This window comes from Helicoverpa zea, chromosome 10, assembly GCF_022581195.2.
Source record: "Helicoverpa zea isolate HzStark_Cry1AcR chromosome 10, ilHelZeax1.1, whole genome shotgun sequence".
NCBI classification, from domain to species: domain Eukaryota; kingdom Metazoa; phylum Arthropoda; class Insecta; order Lepidoptera; family Noctuidae; genus Helicoverpa; species Helicoverpa zea.
Genome location: NC_061461.1, coordinates 7,529,814 through 7,545,155, shown reverse-complemented (window position 1 = coordinate 7,545,155; position 15,342 = coordinate 7,529,814). Strand labels below are relative to the sequence as shown.

At 40.4% G+C, this 15,342-nt stretch overlaps 1 protein-coding gene and 1 long non-coding RNA gene across 2 annotated transcripts; both read left to right on the top strand.

Moving 5' to 3' along the window:
- Window positions 1-3: 3 nt before the first annotated feature.
- On the top strand, window positions 4-2,542 carry LOC124633954 (60S ribosomal protein L18a). Its single transcript, XM_047169337.1, has 4 exons — window positions 4-156; window positions 635-811; window positions 1,444-1,623; window positions 2,327-2,542. The coding sequence occupies exons 1-4, from the start codon at window positions 139-141 to the stop codon at window positions 2,483-2,485; spliced, it is 534 nt and encodes a 177-aa protein (XP_047025293.1). The 5' UTR covers window positions 4-138; the 3' UTR covers window positions 2,486-2,542.
- Window positions 2,543-9,785: 7,243 nt separating this feature from the next.
- On the top strand, window positions 9,786-12,979 carry LOC124633839. The gene is made up of 2 exons (XR_006984786.1): window positions 9,786-9,858; window positions 11,413-12,979. It is a non-coding gene; the product is annotated as an uncharacterized LOC124633839 (long non-coding RNA).
- The last annotated feature ends 2,363 nt before the right edge of the window (window positions 12,980-15,342 follow it).

The window sequence follows — 15,342 nt, the reverse complement described above, 5'->3', positions numbered from 1 at the left end:
ATATTGTTTGTATGCACTGTGTTTTTTAGAAGAAATAAATGTTCTTCTAGTGGCAACTTCTGAAGTTCCGCGCCATCTTTCTTTCGCGTCAGTGTTCCGCTTCCGTTGACAGATTCTTTTAGAATAAAACCTCCGAAAATGAAGGCTAAAGGAGAGGTAAGTCTCGAAATATTGATATAAAATGGTGATAAAATTGCACAAAAATGGATAAAGTAAATCAAAATTTCGCTACGGACAGGTGAATAACTAAAAACAGTGGTTAAAAAGTGAAATTGTCGATATGAGTGTGGCGTACACGTTGTCGGTGCACCCCGTCAATTTTTTTTCGGGAAGCTGTATTGTTTTTTTACATTTTCAAATTATATTAATGTTCACAATGCTGTTAATTTAGTATTTACTATGAATTTCATACCTAACTTGCTGGTTGTAATCACATTGAAACATAAATAATAGGTGCATTTTTAGGTTATGTCATGTTGTGATGCTGCCTGCTTTTCATATAAACCTTATCTCTTATTGGTTCAAGATATTGCAGAAAAATACATGTATCAATAAGGACTATATTCCATTAATGATCGAGAACTTAGAATGCAGTGGTGAAATGGTCTAATAAATGTGTCAATATGTGTTGTAGCTGAAGGAGTATGAGGTCATCGGCCGCAAGCTCCCTTCGGAGAGCGAGCCCAAGCCTCCTCTATACAAGATGAGGATCTTCTCCCCAGACCAGATTGTGGCTAAGTCCCGTTTCTGGTACTTCTTGCGTCAGTTGAAGAAGTTCAAGAAGACCACTGGTGAAATTGTCTCTATCAGGGTTAGTACACAAAGTAAATTATTATACACAATTACTGAAGACAATAGTCAACAATAGTATTGTTTGCAGGCTGAGCTAAGAGCCTTTGGCCTTTGGGCCTTGTCAATTTCCTTAAAGAATCAAACCAATCAGAATTAAGTTATTCTCTGTTGTTCATAGAATAACTTAATTTGATAGCTGATCAGCCTTTCCTGATTATTGTTGGGTCTGCTTCTAGTCTTAACTGGATGCAGCTGGGTACCAGTGTTACTAAAAGCCACTGCTTATCTGATATCCACATACATATTAATATCTCAATGACATTTCTTTCTGGAGGTATAGACTATCCATCATTGATAAAATTGAAACTTGGAAACAGTGGGAACCATGATGACCAACTGTGCAATAGAGATGGAGCCCATATTACTTATAAATGGTTTATACATTGTTCATTTTGTTACTTTTGTTGATGAAACCTGAAGCTGGTATTTAGTTAAAACTGTTTTTTTTTCTGACTCAAAAACATGTACATCTGATATGATGATGATGAATGCTTATCAAGTGATTAAATACTGCAGTCCGCAAATAAGGAGATAGTTTACAGTGATATTTTTGTGAAAATAAACTTATAAATATGAAATATACCTTTACAGGAAATCCCAGAGAAGAGCCCTGTGAAGATCAAGAACTTCGGTATCTGGCTGCGCTACGAGTCTCGCTCCGGTGTACACAACATGTACCGCGAGTACCGTGACCTCAGTGTGGGAGGCGCAGTCACTCAGTGCTACCGTGATATGGGAGCCAGGCACAGAGCCCGTGCTCACTCTATCCAGGTAAATTTATTAAATAAAACTAACATTTGATAAGATTTTTTATATCATTAACAGACTTGATTAGTTCAGAGCCGTTCTCTACATCTTGAGGGAAGTGTATTACTTCCATTGGAAAAGAAGCCTATGTGCTATTTTAATGTACAAGCTGTATTACTGTATAGTTTCATCCCTATAGTAGATCTGAATGATTTTCAAATCAAACCAGTGATGCCTGAGATAAAGTTTCTAGCCAACAAACCAACTCCTTCAAAGCTTTATAATATTTGTAATTGAGTAGAACAGTGATCATTATTGCCAATTCAAGGGCTGCCATATAATTGAAGTAGTTCTATAGCTAGCGTTTTTTTACCAAGGTCATAACTGTTAGACTAGAAAAAATGAGCTGGCTAAGCATTGCAATGCTCCAGTAACAAGTTGGCTGAACGATATATGGAATGCAAATAAGATTCGATGGCGCTAACTAGTCAATTTGCTAGCTGTTTCATCCAACTGCCTTTTTGAACGCCACAGTTAACTGCAACATCTATGGAATTCAATGATCCCAGATTCATAACAGTATGACTAATTTAGTTAAACAGTAAGCGCTTATTTGAAATGCTGCCTTGCAGATAGTTGAATGTTATCGATAATTACTATGAGCCATTTTTTCTTCTCTTTTTCTTCTTACCAAATAGCTTTACTAATGTTGTGTGGTTTGTCCCAGATCATCAAAGTGGAAGTAATCAAGGCGTCGGCGTGCCGTCGGCCACAGGTCAAGCAGTTCCACAACAGCCACATCAGATTCCCGCTGCCCAAGCGTGTGCACCACCACAAACGCCTCAACACCTTCGCATACAAGAGGCCCAGCACCTACTTCCTCTAATTTTATTATGTATGCATCAATAAAATAATTCAAATCCACATCCTGATGTGGGACAAATTTTATGTTTTATTTATAAAAGACAATGCCAGGGCCAGGGCCCAAGAGTTTACCCAGCTGTGGGGCAGTTGCTCCATATAAAACACTGAACAGCTGCATCCTGTTAGACGAAGCCAATACCCACCAAGTTTGGAAAGGCTAGGCAAAATGATTAATTGGAGTTTGTCCCTTTAATAAGTACTGAAGCAATTTTTTGTGGGAAATTATAAGTGTAGCCACAAAATTATTGGACAAATGCTTAAACTTCTAATTTTATAACTAAGCAACGGGAAAATGACATAGCCTCTAATAAACTAATTCGTCTTTTTTACAACGCCAACTAAATATTCTATAGAAAGCTTCAAGTAAAGATCATCAATTATTGTGACTTGTCCTTCTTATTTATAAATTGACATAGATCTACTAACTCGGCTTCGATTTTAGTATATTGCCATTTATAACCTTCAATTAAAAAACATTGTATTAAAAATTGAAGTTAGTGACGAAAACGAATCGCTGCAAAACCGACTCCACGTAGTCTTGTCTGCCCTACCCCTAGAGTGCAATTCAAAACCGCGTAGGCACGGAGGGGCGAGGCGGCCTGCGGTGGTGAGCGTGAAAACCATCTGCGACGATAAGCTCGCATGGGACCGCCGGAGCCGTGACAGAAGAGATGCTTGCCGCATGTTGCTTGCTTACATTTTAAACGTACTGAGTTAAAAAATTTGAAGCTAATTAAATATATTTTATGATGTCATTTAATAGTATTTTAGAAGTTTACTGTTAGAGAGCATGCTACAAATTTAGATGCTAAAAAATAACCATCATGCTGAGTTGTATTTAGAGTGGTTTACTTAGAAGATAACTAGTGGCTAGATGCTCGTTAATTAATTGTGGCTGACTTAGTAATTTAGAAGGCAACATACATTTTTGGGGACGAATAATTATATTAAAAAGAAGCCTGTTTAAATAGCACCCATTTTTTGTTGGTTTCTTAGGTAATTAAGTTATGACGTTCAATTCGTTTGCGTTCGCGCAGCGGAATGTTGTTGAATTTAAAGATTTTAATTATGCAAATAATTACTGTAAGATGCCCTATAATTGTGTATGGTAAATAAAAATTTGTGTATGCAGCCATTGTGGAGAAATTCACCAAAAACTGATTCCGCTGGGCGAACGTTGTCCTGGCGGAACTTTTTTTAATCCATAGACTTTAGAAGAAAAGAAATGTGTCCAAAAATTAGTGTGTATTAGTGTATAATTGATTATGTATGAATGAAATCAGTGCATGCATAAACTTCGGAGAAATTCAAGTTTCCGCTACGCGAACGTTTGGCCATTAGCTAGTTTTCATATAAAGCGCTTACAAGCTGTAGATTTTTACAAACGTTGTTTTGAATTTGTTTATATTGTTTAACTAGCTTCTGCCCGCGACTTCGTACGCGGATCCTGTCCCTTATGCCAGCGACTACGGGGTCAGCAAAATCAAATATCTGAATAGTCTAATATTGAATTTTAAGGGCCCGTTGACTTGGAAACAACGGAATACGCATAACTAGTGTTGTAAACTGACGGTCACATACGATAAGTGACCGTCAATTAATATTAAATGACCGGTCACATTGGACATTTATTGTCAGACTGGTCAGATATATTAAATAAGTATTTTTTACTTGGTACAATTATTATTTTCGTCTCAAGCAAATTAAAAACATTATGAATGTGAAATAATACCTATAATTGCCTTTCTAAACCAACATAGTGCATAGATAACCTTTTAAAAAGATAGACTCTCAAGTACGTATTTATTTTTATTGATATATACTGACAAATCATTAATCATAGAGTGTCGGCGAAATCTTTTTTTTTTATCGACGTTAAAAATCATCAAATGACCCCTCCCGCTGTGGGTTAGCAGCGGTGAGGGAGTGTCAGACTCTTACTGACTAAAAACCGTCGTGTTCCGTCGTAGGCCTTTTATGTACCAGAGCCGCGGTAACTCTTTCGAACAACCCGCAGCCCCGGCAGGCCTTGGCCCTGCTGGGCCCCTCTGGGGTTGCTGACATCTCTTTGAGGAGCGCGTGTCGACACGGGTCTGTCGTCTAAGTAGACAGAGGGACGATGAGCCACCGGAACTCACCGCCCACAGACCCACACCTACGGTGGCCGGGAGTCATCTCGCGACACCCGGCGCCCGTGGTGTCTACCTGGTCCAGCACGGCGGCTGGGATAAGAGGTGCGAACTCTCTGGCGTTCCTCCTCCTCCTTCTCGAGCATGATTGCTTCGCAGAAGGAGGCGACGGCATCCCATTCCCTCTCGCCCCGGACCATGGCCTGGATCAGGGCCGGACGCGAGAGGTCGCCGCCGCCTAAAGCCTCGACGAGGACCCAGCGGTGCCCTTCCCATGCGGGGCACACCTGGACTGTGTGGTCCACCGTGTCCTCGGGGCTGTCCGCACAGTGGTGACACCCGGGCGCCTCCTCACGACCGATTCGGTACAGGTACCTCCCGAAACAACCGTCTCCGGTGAGGACCTGCGTCATGCGGTACGTGAGGGCGCCATGACTCCTCCCGAGCCACTCCTCAATGAGGGGACTTACCGCCACGATGGTGGCGTGCCCTGCACTGGGTTGCGACAGTCGCTCCCTCCAGGCCACCATGAGATCGCGCCGGAGCTCCGCCCGCTGCGCGACAACTTGCCGCGGCAGCGGAGTTTCCCCCCGGCGCAGTGTCTCCTCGCGCCAGTCGTACAGGCGCAAGAAGACTCGCCTCCAGATCCCACGGTGGCAGTCCAACAAGTAGGCCAGCTGCTTCGCGGGAGATCGTACGGTACCCCCGGATTAGCCTAATAGCTATCACCTTTTGGGGCACGTTCAGGTAGTGTACAGCACGCGGCCGTACCGAACGTGCCCATACCGGGGCCCCGTAAAGGGCCATGGACCGCATGACCCCCGCGTAGAGTTTACGGCAGGGGGCGTTTGGGCCTCCCAGATTGGGCAGGAGCCGTTTGAAGGCAGCACCTGCCTTCTCCAGTTTGGGGCCCAAACGTCGGAAATGCTCAACGAAGTTCCACCGGCTGTCGAGGACGAGTCCTAGGTACTTCATCGCCCTCTCGACGCCGATGGGAACAACCCCCCCCCCCCACCGTGACTTGGGAGCCTGAAGGTGGCGCGTTCCGAAGCCCATGAAAGCACATGGCCTCGGATTTGTGCAAGGTCACCTCCAGGCCCAGCAGCTAGATCCTCTCGATGATCGTCGCAACCCCGCGCGTCATTATCTCGGCCGCCTCCTGGTGCGACCTCCCTTGTGCCAGAACCAACGTGTCGTCAGCGTAGCAGACCACGCTGACGCCGCTAGGGAGGTCGGCGCGCAGCACCTAGTCGTAGCCGATGTTCCACAAGAGCGGCCCAGAACCGACCCCTGCGGAACACCGCACGACATCTCCCGCCGGGCGAAATCTTATCTTAAAGATCGATGAATGACATTTGGTTACCTTCGATGATTCTAAAACTTCCGTAGTTTTATAAAATAAAGAAAGAAAAAACGTTTATTTCTAATAAATTCTATTTTTAAACAAAAAAAAACGATTCTGACGTTGCTGACAATAAATGACAATAAGTGACCGGTCAAATTGGATAAATGTCCAATATGCTCGGTCAGATTAATCGGTCACATATAACGTGACGGTCACTTTACATCTCTACGCATAACCATTAGAAACGTTCCATATATTTAATTTTTGTACTTTAACGGCAAAAGCACAGCAGACTAAACAAAACACTGAGAACTGAACCGCAATAGACGTGACCATAGGGATAAAAGTGGTGATTCTAATTAGTCCGCATTTAAGTTGTGAGTGGCAAAAATATTAGGTACACGTATTATTATGTAAAAAAACATTAAATAGATGACAAAGTCGTGGTGACTTAGTGGAAGTCGTGGTGGTTTAGTGGGTAGAGAACCAATCTCTCAAGTATGAGCGTGCGGCTTTGATTCCAGGTCTGGCAAGTGCCTGCCAATGCAACTTTTCTAAGTTCGTATGTACTTTCTACGTATATTTTGGATACCAATGACCGTTTTTTGGAGGGGATGTTAAACTGTAGGTTCCGGCTGTCATTGAACATTCTTGGCAGTCGTTATGGGTAGTCAGAAGCCAGTAAGTCTTACCAAGGGGTGTTGGGTTGAGCGGGTAACCGGGTTGTGGAGGTCAGATAGGCAGTCGCTCCTTGTAAAACACTGGTACTCAGTTGCATCGTGACTGGAAGTCGACCCTAACATAATTGGGACAAAGGCTCTGGAGATAATAACGACAATAATTATGAGATACAGGCACCGCAAGACATCTGAGGCTGATGACGGGGAGTAGCGACCCCGCGGGGCTATATATACTGAGTTCTCCAGGGAGTGTATACTGTCCCCCATCTCCGGCCGGTCGGAGTGAACCATGACGGGGGTAGGTCTCACGCCTCTGGCTTGGCTTGGCCGTCCAGAGTGGAGTCGCTAGAGCAGGATTAGTACCCCTGCTCGGAGGGTAGGTGCCTCATGGTAAGCACAGGGAGCGCGTAATCAGCGTTTAAAGTCCACCGAGGTATCCTCACCCTACAGCCGCTCATGTACCTGTTGCCCTCTTGTTGCTATTCAGTGACTGGTTCCCGGGGGCCCAGTAAGTGAGGTGGCAAGTCTCCACCTGCCATTTTTACATGTACCTAATACATTGTCATCCACTAACATCCCATCACAATAGCCCAAGTACTTTTCTTCCATAGTTAGCAATAGTTTAGCACAGAACCGGGGATTGTCTTTTTTTAACGACGTCCACCGGGGATTGTCCTTGGGTTCATTTCTATAGTGTATAAAGGGATAATCGTCGGTTTTGTGTCACCATTTCATTAAAGTTGTCTCAAAAGGGCTTCGGCGTGTTGGCTTCGGCTCCACGTTTACCTCCCAAAAATTCGGAACTCTGTAGTCCCGAGGTCTGGAAGAGACATACAAAATAATAATGAGATATAACGCAACAAAGTCGGAGAGTGGGGGCTCGTGACGCCACGTCTAGGTATGTAAAATTTGTACTAAGCAGTGACTTAACACAAAATTCAAGCGTGTTGTATCTTCGTTATTATTTGTTTGTGAGAGAGAGAAAAGAAAAATACGTGTCCATTATTTTAGGGTTATCTAAAAGACGGACTAATTACCTACTTTTTTTTGATTCGCCATACCTATTTCATAACATTCATTTCTATACATTTCAAGTGCAGTATTGCTCTTGAAGTTCCACAGCAGGTGTTCCAGATCTTCGATGTTTATACGTCAATAGAGAGTGCTTATCAGATTGAACCACTTTTGCTAAAACGTCATGTCTTCATATGCTATAGTCTAGCTGGGCTCCTGGAGTTCCACATCAGGTGTTTTAGAGAGTGCTTATCAGATTGAATAACTTTTGCTAAAACGTCATAGTTCTATATTCTATAGTCTAGCTGGGCCCCTGGAGTTCCACATCAGATGTTTTAGATCTTCAATTTGTATAAGTCAATAGAAAGTGCTTATCAAATTGAACAACTTTTGCTAAAACGCCATACCTGTATATGGTACAGAGAAGCTGGGCTCTTGGGGTTCCACATCAGGTGTTCCAGATCTTAAAATTTATTATCTCAGCTGAAAATGCTCATCACATGAAACAATTTTTGCCATGGCATCATTTTTGTATCTCTTACAGTTTTGTTGGTCTGTTGGTGTTCTGCATCAGGTCTTCAAGTTTCGAAGATACATTATAGCCTATATGTTGACCAGGCTTAATACTGATACAACGAAGAAAAAATCATTGAAATCCATCCAGTAGTTCCGAAGATTAGCGTGTACAAACAAACAGACATACAGACATACAGACATACAGACATGCAGACATACAGACATACAGACAGAAATTTTTTTTTGGATTTGTGCTCCATTACTGTTTCTAAACCCCACCCAATTATTATTTTTTTAAATATATTCAATGTACAGACACAGTTTTTTTACAGATTTATTATATGTATAGAAAAACAGATTTAGAAAAAGTCGCAGGGTTTAAAAGATAAAAATATAAACGTAAAATACACTAATTAGGTCTTAGTTCTTATAGTATGCAGTTTGGGGTCTAGATTTTCACGTTTACACAAACCTTGTAAGTGTCTGCAACATGTTGCCAAGTATCAATGATGTTCCGTTAGTAATTTAAAAGTTATAGGATAATTTACCATGAATAGATCACTGTTTACAAAGCAGTCGAGTATCACGACGTTCTAAAGGAATTGCATGGTAAAATGTATGCCAATAATTTGTTTAATCATTCAACTATTTACTTGCAAAATTTCATGTCATTAAATTCAGTGGTAATTAAAGAAAGACACTTATAATACTGACGAAGCATCGAAAACCTACATAATCCGACCAAGTTCGGATAGCTACAAAAAAGCGGCCGTGCCATTATCTAAGAAACGTTCTTAACTTGGAAGGTTAGTATTTATTAATATGGTACAGTTGCGTACACATTGTTTGATCCACTAAAGTTGCAAAGTGGAACGCTCGTGCATGCCTAGTTCATTGGTTAAATAGTGTAATAAGCTACAATATGATAAATATTTACCTAAACAGTAGTAGATACTTACATGTGGTGATTATTTCATTTCCCTAAGGGGTCTATAGTTAGAATCCTGATCCGTAAATTTTCAATAGAAATTAGCCGTATGAATATTATTTGTCTTAAATAATATATCTAGATTATATCTCAAGTCTCAAGCGCATACTTAAATAAAGTACCTACGTAATTAGTACCTACTTTCTGACATAGTCAAATACATTTAAAAAGTAGGTGTAGAAAAATAAATGACCTATAAATTATATCGAAACAACAATTGTGTTATCAGCTGTACCAATTCAATACCTGTATTATAATGTAAAGAACAATATTAGACGTCCATAGTAACTTAGGCTCAATAAAAATATTTCATGTACAGTGAAAATTCTTACAGTTTTTTGTGTAGTTTAATGTCAGAAGCTTTTCTATGTTTTCCACTTTTGCATTGAACTTCTCAAAACCAAATTATTCCAAATTATTAAAAAAAAACTTAACCTCGATAAGCAAAATAATTAGGGTAGGGTGGTAGCCAATGAACCGCGTGTACAGTATGAACCATAGTACCTACCGGCCATACCTAACGTTGCTAGCTCGCGCAAAAATTATGTCGAGACTCCCTTGCCACGTCATGAAGTTTGGTCTATCCGCCCGTGGGTCTGTCGCGATATACTCACCCGTGAGCCGCGTCTTAGTCTTCTACTCAAGCAAAAACGACAAAAAAAGGTGAGTTTCTTTTTGTTGTTACTTTAATAATCTAACTCTTACTTAAATATGTGTGAATTGTACGTGTAATGTAGATCATTAGGCTTGTCTGAGACTATTTTTTGGAATTAATTCTCAACGGTTTTTTAACCCCCGACGCAAAAACGACGGGGTGTTATAAGTTTGACGTGTCTGTGTGCGTGTGTGTGTGTGTATGTGGCATCGTAGCTCCCAAACGGATGATCCGATTGTAATGCGTTTTTTTTTGTTTGAAAGGAATGTCATTCGAGAGTGTTCTTAGCTATGTTTGGTGGAAATCGGTTCAGGTCTTCAAGGTCATCAGCTCGTTTGTTAGGTGTGATAGGAATGTTACACGCTCAGTTTACTTGCAAGCATATGTGGGATCTGAAATTTGAAATACTAATGTCTTCTGGAACCACTGAGCTGGTCTGCTGTTAGGACACGAAGATAGGAGACGTAACCCTGAACTGCCGTTTAGTAAACCCATCGAGTTTGGGCTCGTTGAATTTGTCTTGACGAGTTCTCTTCATGTTTCTGATTGACGAGAACCTGATGCTGGAAATGGGATGTGGCGGATGAAACCCTGGAATGCCGGAATGAAACGGATAAACCGATTTATATTTTTGCTGAAAATCTAGAATGACCAAAGGTTAATCTTTGTTGTTTCTCAATCTGTGCAATTCTCCCAGAGCTGGTCTGTCATGAGGATTGTTAAACAGCTTCTTTTGGCCGAGATCGCATATAGCGACCCCATCTTAAAATAAAAGAAATTAAATGAAAGAAGGAAAAATTAAGGAGCTCCTTCAAAAAGCATTAAATAAAATTAAATTATAAATTTGAAAAAAAAACCCCGACCCAAAAAAAAGCACGCAATTATTATGACAAAAGGTTAAAAACGCTAAACCCTATAAAAAGCAAAAAATAACTTTTAACACTACGTAAGTACCAACTAAAGCATGTCAGACTAAACTAAATTTTGACGTGTCGGGGGACCGCTTTTTACCTTTAAAAATACTTACATAAATCAAATGATACCTACCTAATTACAACATTCGTATAAAAAAAAACACGTATCTAAACAAAATTGTATAAAAAGTTATAAGAAGTATATGTAATGTAGTAGTATATAATTACTTCTAACGTTAGGCTAATAAATTAGAGCGGTCCCCCGACACGACAAAATTTAGTTTAGTCTGACATGCTTTAGTTGGTACTTACGTAGTGTTAAAAGTTATTTTTTGCTTTTTATAGGGTTTAGCGTTTTTAACCTTTTGTCATAATAATTGCGTGCTTTTTTTTGGGTCGGGGGTTTTTTTAAATTTATAATTTAATTTTTGTATAAAACATGACCTAATATTTCCTAAGAGGGGGTGGGTACGCTGTGAGCCATTTATCCTGGGTAAGCAATGAACCACGGTTCATTGTGTATTGTGTACCACATTTTAGTGCTTTGTATGATATATGAACAGGTGGGAAGTATTATTAGACAGTTAACCTCTAAGTGTTAATGTGAGTACCTATCATTAATTACCATTACCTATTCGTCTATTTCAGCATGGAGGAAAGCACGTAAAAAGGGTATCACACCGCGGAAGCTACACAAAGAGGTATAGAAAAAACACTTGTCAGGATTAAGCATTCGAAAAGCAGCAAAAACTGCAACCTTTTCTATCCAATATTGCGACAGACGAAGTGCTTGTGCGAAGATATGTCACAAACAAAGTACAGGAACAATCCGTCTTGTAGACAAGAGCCCCATTATGATGCAAGTAATTTTTTTACTGCCCAACATGAAGACAGCATAATGAAATGTTGATTGTTACAATTTGTTATTTGGACAATAAAAATACATAAGTCTGAATGTGATAGAGAATCACATTCAGACTTATGAATGGTCCCGGTGACTGTAAGCTTGTTCAGACTGATTTGGCTAACATAGAAAATTGGTGCACAGCTAACTGTATGACCCTAAATCCCCAAAAATGCTTTTTCATGCGATTTTCTAGAAAAAAAACGTCCTTCCCTACTACTTACACAATATGTAATACTGCATTAAAAAGAGTAGATGAAATGCGTGATCTAGGTGTACTGATAGACGCCAAACTTAATTTCAAAGCACATATCAATGATGTTGTAAAAAAGTCCGCACAGATGCTAGGATTCGTGAAGCGTAACGCTCGTGGCTTCCAATTACCAAAGACACGAATAGTCTTATTTAACACCTTGGTACGTAGTCGGATAGAGTATGCAAGTGTAGTTTGGAACCCTTTCTACGCAGTACATTCGCAAAGAGTCGAGGGAGTACAAAGAGCTTTCAGCAAACATCTAGCGTTTAATTCAAATAAAATAAGCCATCGATGTCCGTACATACAGCGCTTGCAGTCCTTCAAAATGAAGACACTGCGTGACCGACGTCGTTTGCGTGATCTCATATTTCTTTATAAGATTGTGAATGGACACACAAAATGCAGCGACTTAACAGAACGCATCCTCTACTCAGTCCCTTCGAAGCCTCCCAGACATCCTAATACCAGAATGTTTTTCATCCCTAAAGTCAAAAGTAACCTAGGCCTTAACGCTCCCCTACTCAGGATTTGCAATGAGTTTAACAGTCTTTGTAAATTAACGAATACCGACATTCATGTTTGTTCCATTAAAAAATTTAGAAAAACTATCTCAGAGATATGGGAATGCAATTAATAGCAATAAATATTAAAATAGTTTATTCTAGTTCTTAAGTCACACTTGCTCAGAAATACTAATAACGTTTGTTAAATATTAATAGTGTTGTTGTTATAAATGATGTGTATACCTGTAATAGGCATACATACCAGTAATGTAATTTTTAACGTATTTTTATAACTTCTGTGTATGTATTGCTGTTGGTGTACCTAATAAATAAATAAATAAATAAAAACACGTCGACTTTATAATGCTAAGAGCATTTTAATTCATATAAATATACAAGTACAAAATGTTTTTTCTTTTTTCCCGGAAAGAGTTTGTGCGTAACTTTTAAGATGTTCATAATTATTGTTAAAAATTAAGTTTTAAGGCTGATTTGTTGGTTCTTATATGTATGTATAACACGAAACTTAATAATTATAAAAAGTTATAAATAGTGTATTTATTTTTCTTTATAAAATTAAATTATAAATTAAAAAAAAACCCCGACCCAAAAAAAGTACGCAATAATTATGACAAAAGCTTAAACACGCCAAACCCTATAAAAAGCAAAAAATAACTTTTAACACTACGTAAACTAAATTTTGTCGTGTCGGGGGACCGCTCTAATTCATTACTTTAGATACGTGTTTTTTTTAAACGAATGTTGTAATTAGGTAGGTATCATTTGATTTATGTAAGTATTTATGAAGGTAAAAAGCGGTCCCCCGACACGTTTGGGTCGGGGGTTTTTTTAAATTTATAATTTAATTTTATTTCATGCTTTTTAAAGGAGCTCCTTAATTTTTCCTTCTTTCATTTAATTTATTTTATCTTAAGATGGGTCGCTATATGCGATCTCGGCCAAAGGAACCTGCTTAACAATCCTCATAACAAATTGGCTCTGGGAGAATTGCACAGATTGAGAAACAATAAAGATTAACCTTTGGACATTCTAGATTTTCAGCAAAAATATAAATCGGTTTATCCGTTTCATTCCGGCATTTCAGGGTTTAATCCGCCACATCCCATTTCCAGCGTCAGGTTCTCGTCAATCAGAAACATGAAGAGAACTCGTCAAGACAAATTCAACGAGCCCAAACTCGATGGGTTTACTAAAAGGCAGTTCAGGGTTACGTCTCCTACCTTCGTGCCCTAACAGCAGACCAGCTCAGTGGTTCCAAAAGACATTAGTGTTTCAAATTTCAGATCCCACATATACTTTCTGAAAGTTGGATTTTATTAACTGTAAAAGGGTATCTAAGATTTTATTCAAATATTTACATAATATTTACATTAATTTTAAAAATTAAAAATAAACTTATATATACAACTTAAAACTAATACATAGCATCAAAAAATTGCTCCTCATCGCTGTCACCGGGTAATGTACAAACCCGACACCAACCACCGATCCTTTCTGGCAAAAATTATCTAAATTAAAAAACTCAACTCCGGTATTAAAGCGGGTTCCCCGTGGAGCCAGGCCCCTGGTTGCTCAACACTTGGCAGGTTGTGTTCGCCTGGCTGCACGGGAGAACTCGCAACGTGCTTGGGAGCAATTGCTCACCTTCCCATATAGAGTTTTACACGTTCAGAAAAATTTGGCAAACAAAAAGTCCTTGACAAAACAAATTAAAGACAACTGCGTAAGTTTAGGCCAAGAAGATTTCGATACCAAATTACCGACCCAAAGAATTTCTAATATACCCCGCCTAGTGGAATCAAAGCTAGGCGAGGGTGACATTCGGGGGGCTGCTAGAATTCTCTTTAGCAGTGATGTGGTGGCTCCGTGTTCTCCAGACACGCTCTCCGCTCTGGAGAGTAAACACCCAGCCCCAGCAGATGGCCTCTCTTTTCCCGACCCTCCTGATTCAGACGCACATACCCTCACAATTTCAGGTCGACACCTGGTCACAGCCATAGGCTCCTTCAGGAGCGGCTCCGCAGGCGGCCTCGACGGCTTGAGTCCGCAACACCTGAAGGATCTCACCTGCCCAAGCGCCGGGGAAGCAGGTGAGTCGCTCTTGAAGGAGCTTACGGCCCTGACCAACCTTATGCTCTCCGGCAAGGTGGACGAAACCGTCATAGACGTTTTGTATGGAGCAAACCTCTGTGCTTTGCGCAAGAAGGATGGCGGTATTCGTCCAATTGCCGTGGGGACCACTTATCGTCGTATGGCAGCCAAAATCTGCTGTAAATTTTATAGTGAGGACGTTTCGGAAAAATTTCAGCCCCTGCAGCTAGGTTATGGCTCGAAAGGGGGCTGCGAGGCTGCCGTACACGCCCTGTCGACCTACCTAAATTATGGGAACGGAGATGTCATCTTGAAGGTTGACATTAAGAACGCATTCAACTCGGTGAACAGGGACACCTTGCTGGCAGAAGCCAAAAAAGAAATACCCCAAATTTTTAGTTTCCTCTGGCAGTGCTACAGACATCCAACCAAATTACTTTATCGGGACAACCTATTAGAATCCGCTGTTGGCTGTCAACAAGGTGATCCCCTCGGGCCTGTGATCTTTAGTTTGGCAATTAACCCAATAATTCGGCAACTAAATTCTGAATTTAACGTCTGGTATCTCGACGATGGGACCCTGGGAGGCAACAGAGATACCGTACTTAATGATTTCATTTTCCTAAGAGACAAACTCCATAACATTGGCCTTGACCTAAACATTTCCAAATGCGAACTATTTATATCTGACACAACCGACAGACAGACGACACTCCAAAATTTTAACGCAGTAGCCGATGGCATAAAAATAATAGACAAAAGTTCTCTTTGCCTCCTGGGGTCACCAGTACTAGAAGAGTCAT

Coding starts and splice junctions, on each gene's coding strand:
- LOC124633954 (XM_047169337.1), top strand. Junction 812..1,443: donor GTGAAATTGTCTCTATCAGG/GTTAGTACACAA, acceptor ATACCTTTACAG/GAAATCCCAGAGAAGAGCCC. Junction 1,624..2,326: donor CCCGTGCTCACTCTATCCAG/GTAAATTTATTA, acceptor GGTTTGTCCCAG/ATCATCAAAGTGGAAGTAAT.